Source organism: Cyprinodon tularosa, unplaced genomic scaffold, assembly GCF_016077235.1.
Source record: "Cyprinodon tularosa strain WSP-4 unplaced genomic scaffold, ASM1607723v1 ctg1091, whole genome shotgun sequence".
NCBI classification, from domain to species: Eukaryota; Metazoa; Chordata; class Actinopteri; order Cyprinodontiformes; family Cyprinodontidae; genus Cyprinodon; species Cyprinodon tularosa.
Genome location: NW_024037884.1, coordinates 115,471 through 129,400, shown reverse-complemented (window position 1 = coordinate 129,400; position 13,930 = coordinate 115,471). Strand labels below are relative to the sequence as shown.

At 41.8% G+C, this 13,930-nt stretch overlaps 2 protein-coding genes across 4 annotated transcripts in view; one reads left to right on the top strand and one right to left on the bottom strand.

The window, feature by feature from the left end:
- Positions 1 to 313: 313 nt before the first annotated feature.
- LOC119789144 (myosin light chain 1, cardiac muscle-like) lies at positions 314 to 983 on the top strand. The gene has a single exon (XM_038293936.1). The coding sequence runs from the start codon at positions 343 to 345 to the stop codon at positions 934 to 936; it is 594 nt and encodes a 197-aa protein (XP_038149864.1). The 5' UTR covers positions 314 to 342; the 3' UTR covers positions 937 to 983.
- Positions 984 to 10,013: 9,030 nt separating this feature from the next.
- The window catches only part of LOC119789123 (regulator of G-protein signaling 3-like), a 28,722-nt gene continuing 24,805 nt past the window's right edge, over positions 10,014 to 13,930 (bottom strand). For all 3 annotated transcript variants that reach the window (XM_038293917.1, XM_038293909.1, XM_038293925.1), the window contains 5 exons: positions 11,238 to 11,287; positions 11,037 to 11,135; positions 10,832 to 10,893; positions 10,582 to 10,748; positions 10,014 to 10,509 (listed from right to left, as the gene is read on the bottom strand). In XM_038293917.1, the coding sequence (XP_038149845.1) occupies positions 10,294 to 10,509; positions 10,582 to 10,748; positions 10,832 to 10,893; positions 11,037 to 11,135; positions 11,238 to 11,287 (594 nt within the window). In that variant the 3' untranslated portion in view covers positions 10,014 to 10,293. The remainder of the gene's footprint in view (positions 10,510 to 10,581; positions 10,749 to 10,831; positions 10,894 to 11,036; positions 11,136 to 11,237; positions 11,288 to 13,930) is intronic.

Genomic DNA, 13,930 nt, shown 5'->3' with positions numbered 1-13,930 from the left:
TAAACAGGTTCTGCTCTCAGACCTTCAGAGCAGCTTCAGGTCTCTGAAGCCTCCAGCCCAGGTTCTGTTAAGAGTTCTGCACAGGTTCTACGGAGGCCTCAGTGAGGCCAGACTTCACAGACATAGTTGCAGCTGAGGAATGATGATGTGTCACAGCCTGAGCTGCTTCTGCGAGCTTCATATCTCCTGTCTCTTATCTATTGAGTGTTTCTATTTCAGCTCTCTACCATACTTGGTCAGCTTTCGCTGCTTGGTGCTCGTGTCCCTCCTTCTGGCTTTCCAGTCCGTCTGCTGGCCGGTATAAAACAGGCTGCGAGGTGCTCCCTCCATCTCTGCTGCAGCATGGCTCCAAAGAAGGTGGAACCAAAGAAGGTGGAGGTGAAGAAGGTAGAAGCAAAGAAGGAGGAGCCCCCACCTCCTGTCAAGCCAGTGGAGCCAGAAACCAAACCTCCAGAGGTGGACCTGAAGAGCATAGTGGTGGAGTTCTCCCCTGACCAGATTGAAGAGTTCAGAGATGCCTTCTCTCTGTTCGACGAGACGCCTGGCGGCGAAATGAAGATCACCTACGCTCAGTGCGGTGATGTCATGCGGGCGCTCGGACACAACCCCACCAACAGCGAAGTACTGAAGCTGCTGGGGAGGCCCAAGGCTGAGGAGATGAATGTGAAGATGCTAGACTTTGACGGCTTCCTGCCCATGCTGCAGCACGTAGCCCGGTCCAAGGAGCAAGGCAACTTTGAGGACTTCGTCGAAGGTCTGAGGGTCTTTGACAAGGAGGGTAACGGAACTGTGATGGGGGCGGAGCTTCGTCACGTCCTGGCCACACTAGGAGAGAGGATGACCGAGGATGAGGTGGACCGTCTCATGGTGGGACAAGAGGATGCCAATGGACATATCAACTATACAGAGTTTGTCAAGCATGTCCTAGCTGGCTGAACCCAGAGGGGACGTTCGTCCTTCTCCAATAAAACCTCTGACTCTGACTTCTGACTCTTGTATTTATTGTGTCAGACTGAGGTTCTGAGTCCGAACCAGTGATTAAAGTAGATGTCCTGACAGTAGTAAATGAAAACATGTCTGCGGTCAAAGAGCTGCACTTATAATAATAATACATTTTATTTAACACCGCCTTTCTTGACACTCAAGGTCACTTTACAAATAATACAAAAGATAAATAAAAAGAGATAAAAACACTAAATACAGATACAGGAACATAAAAAAAAACAATCATGGATAGGGAAAAGAGCAGTATATTCACAGATAAGCGATCTGGAACAGATGGGTTTTGAGTCTGGCTTTGAATAAGTGGAGAGAGTCAATACTGCGGAGGTCGGGAGGAAGTGAGTTCCAGAGCTGGGGAGCAGAGCGGCTGAAGGCTCTGCTCCCCATGGTGACAAGTCGAGCTGGGGGTGCAGTGAGGTGGATGGAGGAGGAGGATCTAAGGGAGCGGGAGGAGGTGGCAATGTGAAGGAGGTTATAACCAGGTTTTAGGAAAGAAAACCTCATTAAGCAGGATATAGATGGTTCCTCCTGTTAGCAAACTAAATGTTGTCTGCTTCATAAACACAGTTAAACCTGAGCCTTTTTAACAAAAGGTCTCAGAGCTTAAAATCCACATTTTTTAGATCTTCAGAACACAGAACAACTTCATGGTTCCGTATCAGCAGAGTCTGTAATGACAGTAATCAGGGTGTTTGGCCAGCTCTGCAAAAACTGAAGATGTCTGGTCCCTTCCTGCTCTGCAGTAACAACACCGCGACACATGGACTATTACCGTCACTACATGGTTTTCAGTCTGAAATGCAATGAAACTTTCTTTACAGATAAAAACAGAAAGCAGTCCAAGTTTAATTGGAATCAAAAATAAAGATGCGGCAGAAACACAATAAACAAATATCAACTATTTGAATGTTTTTTGCAGAACTAATCAGTGAGAATTAATGAGAAAACAGATTAATTATAACAGTGAAGGAAAAGATGCTTCCTTTCAGTCGCTGAGCTCAGTAGGTAAAATAAGAGCAGGCATTTCATACACGTCCCTACATCTAAAAGACAGATATTAAATTCATCTGAAGCAGAGACCAATCCTTGAATGAACTGTATTATAACAAACTTATACCTTTAGTTTGAAAAAAATAATGGCTCTTTAACAGAACACTATGGAAAGTGGTGGATTAGTGGTTAGGGGCATACAGCTTTGAATCCGCCCAATCACAGACACTCTGGTTTAGCAGTTCAGTCGATCACCCTTGAAGGGGGTTTGGGTTCAGCGATGACCTGACAGCTGATGCGGCGTGCGTCACTCTGAGTGTCCCCGGTGCTGCAGCTCAGGAGGATTAGCAGGAAGCTGATCCTGGTCAGGGATACAGAACAGGCAGGATCCAGGCTTCCAGGCCGATGCCTGAGCTCCCAGGCAGGTTCAGAGTCTGACAGGATCCGGAAGGAGCAGACAGGATCAGGTGCATCAATTGGGCAGGCTCAGTGGTAGAGGGTAGCAGAGACAGGACGTGGAACCAGAACTTGATGCAGGACCTTTAAACTGGTCTCCTCCTTGGAGCCAGGCTTACTGGAATAAAAACTGATCCTCCCCGCATAAAGAGCCGAAAACCCTGAGGACTCAGCAAGGGAGGAACAGTGGACGATCAGGAGACGAGACAAACACAAAAACCCTCTTTCCACTGGCCGCCAGGATCCAGGACTTGACCCGTGGAATAAAACTAAAAACACTCAGACTAACAGGAAAACAAATGAAATGATCTGGCCCCGGAAGCTTAGGCTGAACTGAATATAAAGCAAAGGAAACAGGTGTGAAGAATAAATGATAATTAAGGCTGGAAGGGAAAACGGCAGGTGAAAGAAATAAACAATTAAGGTAGAGCAATCAGGCCAGATCATGACAGGCAGTGTGCAAAATACCTGTCAATAATTGGGGGGGGTCCCCATCTCCCGATTGTTGCGCAATACCGACCTAAATTTTCTCAATATGCAGTAGGCCTATAACATTACAACGTCAAAGTCAGCTTTAATGTAAATTCTTCAGATTCACCAGACATACAAGGACTGGAGAGGACGTTTTTCATTCACCAACAGTGAAACAGATAAAGGCACAACTGATAAGATCAGTGCCTAATGCTAACATTTAAACATTCAATTTTACAATAAAATATAAAATGTTCATTAATATAAAATATGCAATACTTATGCTAGTGCAAAAAGGCAGATGGTAATGGCAGCAGAAAAATATTATTACCAATTATGTAAGATATATTTGTAACAGTAACAGTGCAAAAGAACAGGCTGGACTTCTTGTGGTTGCCGTCCTGGTTTCCAGGAAGAAGAGAGGCGAAGTCCTGCTTTAATCCAGTTTCTGACGAATGGAACTGGGTCGAATTTGTCCAGAGGAGGTCCGTCGAGGTCCATAAACAGGAGCGAAGACCTGCTGTCTTCAGCAATCTGTTGCATTGCCCGTGTTATTAACTGCAGAAAAGCACAAGGCTAATTTACATACGTGAACAGGATTGGCTGGCTCCACTTGGCAAAAAACAGAACATATTTGTGAATAAAGGTTTTGAATTTTAAATACTGGACATGTTGTGCTTAAAAACATTTTAGTAACCATTAGTGACAAAAACATTTTTTTTATTTTTTTTTTACACAATTTAAGACCCCCTTTAAATGTTGCTTTTGAGGCTTTTGAGGGGTCTCTCATGGGTTAATGGGGGGGGGGTATTCTAGCCCCCAGGACACCCCGTATTTCACACTCTGATGACAGGGATGGGTTAAATGCAGCAAGGGAATTTCATTGCTCCGTACTTGTGACAGTGGAAGTATAATAAAACACAGAAAAAAACAACATAAAGTTATTTCTGAAGCCGAACCCAGAAGCAGAGAAACTATAAATTAGGCCTTACAGGTGTCAGCTCGATACAACTGCAAACATCTGGACTTTTGGTTTAAAATTGTTTTATTATGCATGCTTGGGCTAAAAACCATATAAGTGCTGCCCCCTATAGGTTTAAATGTGGCATGTGCAGTTGATTTGTCATACTGGTTAATATTCTACATATTGAGAGATCACTTTTCTTCAGAGATGGGAACCAGGAAGTCAGAATGCCGTAAAGTTCCCCACTAGATGACATTCATTCATAGAGAATCTTAACAATGACCTTTAGACCATTCCATAATCTTTGGCATAAGTCACTGAGAAGCTCCTCAACCACAGGGTTCCCACACTGGAGGTTACAGGCACATCCTTTCCCATAGTAGATGTCATCAGAGTCTGGGACTTAAAGTGCAGAAAGTCTGGATTAGTTAAACCTGGTGTTGGTGTGTCCGTCGGTTTGTTACAGATAGAGAAAACTTAGTGGGTTCAAAAGATTTAGTTTTATTACAAACAGTGTAACCAGTGGACAGGGCAAGGGAAAATAAGGTAACAAAAGATCCAATTCAGTTAGGTCTTTGAAAATTAACTGAACTAAACAATCAGCCACATGGTTCCAGCTTCTGATTGGCTGGTCGTTCTTCAGGTAGAGCAGTTCAGTACCAGATGACGGCAAACAGTCAGAAACATGACTGGCTCATTCAGACCTCTTCAATAACCATTGGCTGGTTCACCTGTAGGATCCTCAGGTGGGAATTTCTCATCAGTCTTCATGTGGAGCTTCAGTTGGTTTTCATAGGACGATGATACAGCTAAGTTAGACCTTCAGGTCAAACTGAGAATGGGAATCTAGAGAGCAGCTCTTCATGACAACAGGGATCAAATCTTTATGGTTTAACTTCTCCAAAATCAACTCAGGTCCTGATTACACTTCTTGTATTTGATCAGGGCCACCGAGGGTGCAGACCAGGAAGCAGAGTTGTAGTTTAACACACATCTCTGAATCTTCTCTACTGTTACCCACTCATTACTCCATCCAGACAGTGTCTTGCCCACGACCAAAATCTAATAAATCTAAAACATTAGCAAAGATTCCCAAAGGAGTAAATCATGATAATCTAATTAAAATCAAAATAACTCTAATTGGGGAAAAAGTTAAAACAATGAAATGCGGTCTGTTTAACATAAGATCGCTTTCCTCTAAAAGTCTACTAGTTAATGACTTGATTTGTGATAATCACATTGACTTGTTTTGCCTTACAGAAACCTGGCTGCAGCAAGAGGATTATGTGAGCATAAATGAGGCAACTCCTTCAAGCTATTTAAATTTTCACATCCCCAGAAGTTCTGGGCGAGGAGGAGGAGTAGCAACAATCTTCCAGGTTGACTTACTGATTACTCCCAAAACAGTTAATACCTACAACTCTTTTGAACATTTAACCCTTAATTTCCCTGATCCAAATTTCAAGGCCAGAAAACCTCTTCTTTTTGTAACTTTGTATCGTCCACCAGGTCCTTACTCTGAATTTTTAGATGAGTTTGCAGAGTTCCTTTCTGATTTGGTATTAAATACTGACAGGGTCATCATAGTGGGAGATTTTAACATCCATGCTGACATTGAAGGCGATAGCTTAAGAGCAGCCTTTAATGCTATCTTAGACGCTATTGGCTTTGTTCAAAATGTGAATAGTCCCACACATTCTCATCTTCATACTTTGGATCTTGTGCTGACATACGGCATAGAATGTGAAGAAATAACAGTATTTCCTCACAACCCTGTCCTCTCTGACCACTTTCTAATAACCTTCAGGATTACTTTAACAGAGTTCTCCTCCCCCAAAAGAAGGTTACATTTTAGTAGATCTTTATCAGATAGTGCAGTTATAAATTTTAAAGAATCTGCTTCACTTTCTCTCTCCTCTGTGTCGCTGAGCAGTGCTGCAGAGTGCAAAAGCATAGCTTATTCCCCTTCACAGGTTGATGATTTTGTTGATGGGGTTGCTAGTTCTCTGTGTACTGCCTTAGACAAAGCAGCTCCTGTAAAAATTAAAACTTAAAAATAGAAAGCTGGCTGCTTGGTTTAATGCACAGCTGCTCAATTTGTAGCAAAATGCTAGGAAACTGGAGAGAAAATATCGCTCCACGGGCCTGCGGGAGTCCTTCCTAGTCTGGAAAAATGGTTAACTGCTGTATAAGAGGATCTTTTGAAAAGCAAGCGGAGATGGCAAAAGTACTCACTTTCCGTACTTGAGTAAAAGTACAGAAACTTGTGTTAAAAAATACTCTGGTAAAAGTGAAAGTACTGATTAAACTTCTTTAAAGTAACAAAGTACAGGCTTGTAAATTTACTTAAAGTATAAAAGTAAAAGTAGAAACCACTTTTTTCATGCCGCTGCCTACATTTTAAATGGATGTCTGTCAATAGGACTAGATCTCCGTTGTGTTCTTTTTCGATCATCTCGTCGTCCATGCTACTATGCTAACGCCACCGCCACCAAGCTGCAATGATTTGCCGTGAATGAATACCGCCGAATCTGTCGATTCATCTTGTAGCGGTGCGTCAAATGCAACGTAAATTCCCATCCAATTACGGTAGATTGAATTTGGTATTGATTCAAAACTAAAGTAACGAGACAATTTTTTTAAAATGTAAGGAGTAGAAAGTACAGATATTTGTGTAAAAATGTAAGGAGTAAAAGTAAAAAGTCGCCATAAAAATAAGTAGTAAAGTAAAGTAAAAATATCAGAAAAATCTACTTGAGTACAGTAACGAAGTATTTGTACTTCGTTACTTCCCATCTCTGAAAGCAAGAGCAGCATATTTCTCTTCATTAATAGAGGACAATAAGAATAATCCTAGATTTCTTTTTAATCCAGTTGCCAAACTCACCCAGAGCCATAGCTCTGTTGAACCATCCATTCCACCTGCTCTTAGCAGGAATGATTTTATGGGATTCTTTATAAATAAGATCAATCTTATTAAAAGTAAGATCATAAGCATTCCTCTTTCCATTCCACCTGCTCTTAGAAGCAATGATTTTATCAGAATCAGAAATACTTTAATAATCCCAGAGGGAAATTACTTTGGGATTCTTTATAAATAAGATTGATCTTATTAAAAATAAGATCATAAGCACTCCTCTATCCATGATTGGTTTGTCTCTGGAGGGTGAGCCGCATCTGAGGTTGTCATGGAATCTGAACCGGGTTTAGACTGCTTTGATCCAGTTGAACTTTCAGAGTAAGCAAAACTATTGTCTTCATCTAAGGCCCCGTCCACACGAAGTCAAAACGAACACGAAACGCTGATATTTTCCAAAACGTTTCCCGTAAAGACGGAGACGTAAAATAAATGTGATCGTCCACACGAATGCATGAAAACGCTGCAAAATGTATGCCAGGCCTGTAAGTGGCGCTGTGGTGCCAAAGCAAAAATAAGCGACAAAATGTTGGGCATGCGCACTAATAGTTATACATGGTTGCCCTGTGGGTCCATTTTCGTGGTTAAGTCAAATTCAGGTGCTGAACTATGTCGATATTGCTCTGTTCTTCCTGGAGATATTCCAGAAGAAGAAGATTCTGTTGTAAGCCCGACAGCAGGGTGAGTAGCATTAGCAGCAACGGCGCCATTGTTGTTGTGATACTGTGTCGCGCATGCGTGTTTAGAGGCGATGCTATGACGCATGCGTGTAAAAAAAAAAAATGCGGTTAGGGCGTAAAGATGGAAACGCGAAAACGGCGTTTCGAAATCTTCCCACTCTGAAGGCTGAATAAAAAAAAGATCGTTTACAGACCCCCGAAACGCCGGCTACGTGTGGATGAGAGGCTGGTTTGGTGAAAAATTTGTGCGTTTAGGCCAGGGTTCGTCTTCGTGTGGACGGGGTCTAAGCCTTCAACTTGGATGTTAGATCCAGTTCCAACCAGGTTATATAAGGAGGTATTCCCTTTGATCTCCTCCTCCATTTTAGATGTGATTAATCTATCTCTGTTACAGGGATATGTACCTAAAGCTTTTAAGGTTGCTGGAATTAAACCTCTGCTTAAGAAACCGTCTCTTGACCCAGATGACTTGGTCAATTATAGACCTATATCCAATCTTTTGTCTATAATCCAGATGCAGCTAACCCATTACATAGATTACAGGCATGTCTGAAGACATAAAAACCTGGATGATTCTTAACTTTCTGCTTCTGAATGCAGACAAAACAGAAGTTATAGTCTTTGGACCAGAGTCTCTGAAAAAGAAGCTGATTACTCAGTCACTTCATTTGGATGGGATTAAACTGATTTCAGATAATAAAGTAAAAAATCTTGGTGTTATTTTTGATCAGGACCTGTCATTTAAATCCCAAATCAAAGAGGTTTCTAGAATTTCCTTCTTTCATCTGAGGAATATTGCAAAAATGAGAAATGTCCTGTCCAGGGGTGATGCTGAGAAACTAGTCCATGCATTTGTTACCTTAAGGCTGGACTATTGTAATTCTTTACTATCAGGAAGTCCACAAACTGTAGTTAAAAGCCTTCAGCTGATCCAAAATGCTGCAGCCAGAGTTCTGATGAAAATGAAAAAGAGAGATCATATCTCTCCTATCCTGGCTTCTCTTCATTGGCTTCCTGTTAAATCCAGAATAGAATTAAAAATCCTCCTTCTCACATATAAAGCCTTAAATGGCCAAGCTCCATCTGATATCAGAGATCTGATTGTTCCTTATGTTCCTAACAGAGCACTTCGCTCTCAATCTGCAGGTTTACTAGTGGTTCCTAGAATTTCTAAAAGTAGAATGGGAGGCAGATCTTTTTGTTCTCAGGCTCCTCTCCTGTGGAACCAACTACCAGTTTTAGTCCGTGAGGCAGACACCCTGTCTACTTTTAAGGCTAGGCTTAAAACTTTCCTTTTTGATAAAGCTTCTAGTTAGAGTGGCTCGGGTTATCCTGAGCTATCTCTATAGTTCTGCTGCTATAGGCTTAGACTGCTGGAGGACATAGGGACCCCTTTTTCATCATTCTGCTTCATTCTATCTCTATTCTCCCACTCTGCAGAATCTGTTAGTTCAATCTCTAACGTTCTACTCGGTGCTCAGTGGTCTTACCCCCAGGGGGTTGAGGGTTCTGAGCAGCTGGGGTGAATAGGTATTCAAAGGATGACTTCCCCATCCCTCGAGCATATAAAACGAAAATGGGAAGAAGAACTAGGGCTAAACATCTCAAATAATGAATAGAGGTGGGCGGTAGAATACATTCATTCTTCATCAGTGTGTGTTAGATATGGATTAACACATTTTAAATTGGTACATAGGCTTCATTTCACCAAAGACAAACTGGCAAGAATGTTTCAGGGAGCCGATCCGACTTGCCCTAGATGTAAACAGGTGCCAGCCAACACATCCCATATGTTTTGGTCCTGCCCCAAACTCAAAGAATTCTGGATTGAAATCTTTAAAACTTTCTCATCTGTCTTCAGGAAAGATATTGAACCGGTCCCTCTGGTAGCCATTTTTGGTGTGGCACCGGGGGGGATAGAATTAACGACAGCTCAAAGGAAGGCAATGGCATTTTCTTCACTGTTGGCCAGGAGATTGATTTTATTTAATTGGGTAAAGGCAGCACCACCGACACATAAACGATGGATAGAGGAGGTAATGGCACACCTAAAGCTAGAAAATCTTCGATTTACGTCACAGGGTACCATTAAGAGATACTTCCATATTTGGCAACCTTTTATTTCCTATTTTGAATCCGAGGTTCAATCTGCTTCAGCATAATCAGCATTTTTTTTTTTTTTTGGCGGAATTATTATTATTATGATTGTTATTCATACTAATGTTTTTGGTTTTCAATCCACGGTAATAGTCTTGTTGATAGTTTTCTTTTTTGTTTGTGATGTCGTTGTGATGTAATTATGGAGTCTTTTTGTTTTGTTTTGTTTTTATGCCCTGGATGGGATGTTTGTTGCTTTAATATGAAAAACTAATAAAAAAAACAATTTGATTATTATTATTCTCCCACTCTGCAGACTCTGTTAGTTCAATCTCTAACGTTCTGCTCTCTCTGCTTTTTCTCATAGTAGCTTCATCTGGTCTGTTCCTGTTTGGCTGTGACTCCATCCTGGAGAGAAATATCAGCTGTGCTGCTGCCATCAACACCCTTTTTTTTTTTTTTACAGATGTTGTGAATTGGCTCTATATAAATAAAATGAATTGAATTTAATTGAATCAGCCGATAAACTAAGGTTCCTGTTTAAAGGAAAGTACAGTTATTTAAGTCTTTGATAAAATCGGGAGGAAAGTATTTACACATTCATCATTAATCAGAACTTCTGTTTTCTACAGTTCCCATAATCAAGCTGGCTTAATGTAACTCTGATTGGCCCCCATGGCAGGCCAACCACAGACTCCCAAAGATCTGGAACACAACTAGATGACAGATCTACTATTATTGGACAACCCCAGTACTGTGTCTGTGCTGAGGTTGGCCAGCTGGGCATAAATGCGGGACTTGAGGAAACGTGGATAGCTGTCAGTCTCCATCAGGCTGAAGATCTGATCCTGGGCCAGCTGGAAAGATGTGGGGTTAAGATCACATCTAACGCTCTGATGGGTTGAGTCTCTTACAAACGAGTCCACATTGACCTGGAGATGGAAAAGTTGAGTCACATGACCATTTAAAGCACCAATCAGAGGAATGCTGATGGAAAGCACTACCTGTCGCACTGCAGATGAAGAAATAAACTCGTCGTAGATCTTCTTAGCTTGCGCAGCCATCTTACTAAAGGGGTGTGTCTTCTTAAATTTCTCTACTGCTAACCAGAAGTCAAGGTTCTCCTCACTGAACTCTGACCTCAGGAAGTGATGGAACACTGCCACACCATCTGTCCAATGAGAATGTGAGACTATGAGCTGATTGGCACTTGCCCTAATTACTCTTTGGCAAAAAAGAAATAGAAAGTCTTACACTGATTAGCCAGCAGGGCTTCCAGACTCTCTGCCCACCTCTTTACCTCCGTTTCAGATGGTCTGGAAGACAAAGCAAAGTTACCTCCCCAAGGAAGAAGACAAGGTAACAAACAGGAACTGAATCCAAAGAAAGAAAAATAAAACCGAAAATGCAGAGTCCTGCAGAACTGAAGAAAACCAAAATGATTCCAATTATAACCCACCGGTTGTTTCTTAAGGCTTTCTTTAAACTGTTGCCACAAAAACCAGAGTAGTTTTTCCATTTCTGTAGAAATACCAGGCGACTCTGAATATCAGCAGCCCTAAAGAGTTAAAAAAAGTCCAAGACAGAAAACAACCACAGGCATTGAACGAAGGACAGACAACAAAGACCAAGCAAAGATCAAGAACCATTAATGACTTACAAACTCTTGGCTTTTCTCTTCTTCAGCTTGTAGGTCCTGGATGTTCCATCCTTGGAACCAAACAGAGGCACACTGGTTTGAACTAGTTTAAACATATTATTTGGACTGTACTGGTCCCTACGCTGTGAACAAACAAATTGTGGCTCCCTGTAAATCAGGACCTACCTTCATTGTTCCTCTGATGCTCACTGAATCAATCTGACTCTATTTAACGTCTTTGCTTTGAAAGATCTTCAAAAATGTAATCGTTGTGTCATGGGATGCATCAAATCATTGCCTACTGATGATGGTCTGATGGCCCAGTGGTGCCTGCTTCTGCCAGTGTGCCTCAGGGCTACATTGTTGCTCACCACCAGCAGTGTGTGTGTGATAAAGTGCATTGGAGCCTCCTTTGGGGCCATTTACCCTTCATTAGCCAGAAGTAATCAGTGCAGATCTTCCTAGCTCAGTTTGAAGAAGTTTAAGGCGGCTCAGGAGACTGCCAGCCAATTAGAACCACAACAACCTAAAGCTTTTAATGTTGCTGTAATTAAACCTCTGCTTAAGAAACCGTCTCTTGACCCAGATGACTTGGTCAATTATAGACCTATATCCAATCTTCCTTTCTGATCCAAAATTCTTGAGAAAGTAGTTGCCAAACAAGTTTGCGATCACTTCCACCATAATGAACTTTTTCAAGAGTTTCAGTCTGGCTTTAGAGCTCATCATAGCACTGAAACAGCTCTGGTGAAAGTCACTAATGATATTCTCATGGCCTCAGATAATGGACTTGTATCTGTGCTCGTCCTGTTGGATCTTAGTGCTGCATTTGATACAGTTGATCATAATATTCTTTTAGAAAGACTTGAATATTTTGTTGGAATTAAAGGAACAGCACTAGACTGGTTTAAATCTGATCGAATTCAGTTTGTTCACGTTAATGATAGATCTTCAACACGCTCAAAGGTTACCTGTGGAGTACCACAGGGATCAGTGCTAGGACCAATTCTCTTTACTTTATACATGCTCCCAATCGGTAGAGTTATTAGACAGCATGGGATTAATTTCCACTGTTATGCTGATGATACCCAGCTATATCTGTCTATAATCCAGATGAAGCTAACCCATTACATAGATTACAGGCATGTCTGAAGACAGAAAAACCTGGATGACTCTTAACTTTCTGCTTCTGAATGCAGACAAAACAGAAGTTATAGTCTTTGGACCAGAGTCTCTGAAAAAGAAGCTGATTAGTCAGTCACTTCATTTGGATGGGATTAAACTGATTTCAGATAATAAAGTAAAAAATCTTGGTGTTGTTTTTGATCAGGACCTGTCATTTAAATCCCAGATCAAAGAGGTTTCTAGAATTTCCTTCTTTCATCTGAGGAATATTGCAAAAATGAGCAATCTCCTGTCCAGGGGTGATGCTGAGAAACTAGTCCATGCATTTGTTACTTCAAGGCTGGACTATTGTAATTCTTTACTATCAGGAAGTCCACAAACTGTAGTTAAAAGCCTTCAGCTGATCCAAAATGCTGCAGCCAGAGTTCTGATGAAAATGAAAAAGAGAGATCATATCTCTCCTAGGGAGGCAGATCTTTTAGTTATCAGGCTCCTCTCCTGTGGAACCAACTACCAGTTTTAGTCCGTGAGGCAGACACCCTGTCTACTTTTAAGGCTAGGCTTAAAACTTTCCTTTATGATAAAGCTTATAGTTAGAGTGGCTCAGGTTATCCTGATCTATCTCTATAGTTATGCTGCTATAGGCTTAGACTGCTGGAGGACATAGGGACCGCCATTTCATCATTCTGCTTCATTCTCTCTCTGTTCTCCTATTCTGCAGAATCTGTTAGTTCAATCTCTAACCTTCTGCTCTCTCTGCTTTTCCTCAGAGTAGCTTTGCCTCGTCTGTTCCTGTTTGGCTGTGACGTCATCCTGGAAAGAAACATCAGCTGTGCTGCTTCTATCAACACCCTTTTTTATAGATGTTGGAGATCGGCCTGTTTTCCAGTGTGGTCCTGTTTCTCTGACCGTGACTGAGTGGATGTGCTCTCTTCGTCCTCTGGCATGGGAGCTGCCTTGGAGCTCGTCTGCCTGGCTGTGTGTTTCCTGGACGGGCCGCCTTATACAGCTGCTTTTTGTCCCTCTGCTTCTGTCTCCTTGAACCCCAGTCGGCCTCGGCAGATGGCCGCTCACACTGAGCCTGGTTCTGCTGGAGGTTTCTTCCTGTTAAAAGGGAGTTTTTCCTCTCCACTGTCGCTACAAGCATGCTTAGTGTGAGGGATTGCTGAAGAGTCAATGAGTCAATGCAATCAACTGGTTTTCCTTAGATAGAAAACTTTGTATCAATTTGACTGTATGATCTGGTTGAACTGTAAAGTGCCTTGAGATGACATGTGTTGTGAATTTGGCGCTATATAAATAAACTGAATTAAAATTGAATTGAACAACCCAGCACCCTGTTCCACTGAGAGCGATTGATGACAAGCTGGTCTTTAATATTATGGAGATGCCTCTCCTCTTGTCTGGATCTGTCACCATGGTAACCAATTTGAGATCTGATTAGTCTCAGACCACTTAAACAGCAGCCAGAGGCCTAAGAAGCTCCACAGACAGCTTTGGCGGTGCTTCTCACAGAGGTCCACTGGGTCATTTGACAGTCAGAAGACTGAGGTCAGAGGAGAACATAAGTTGTTTAACCCTTGAAGCCT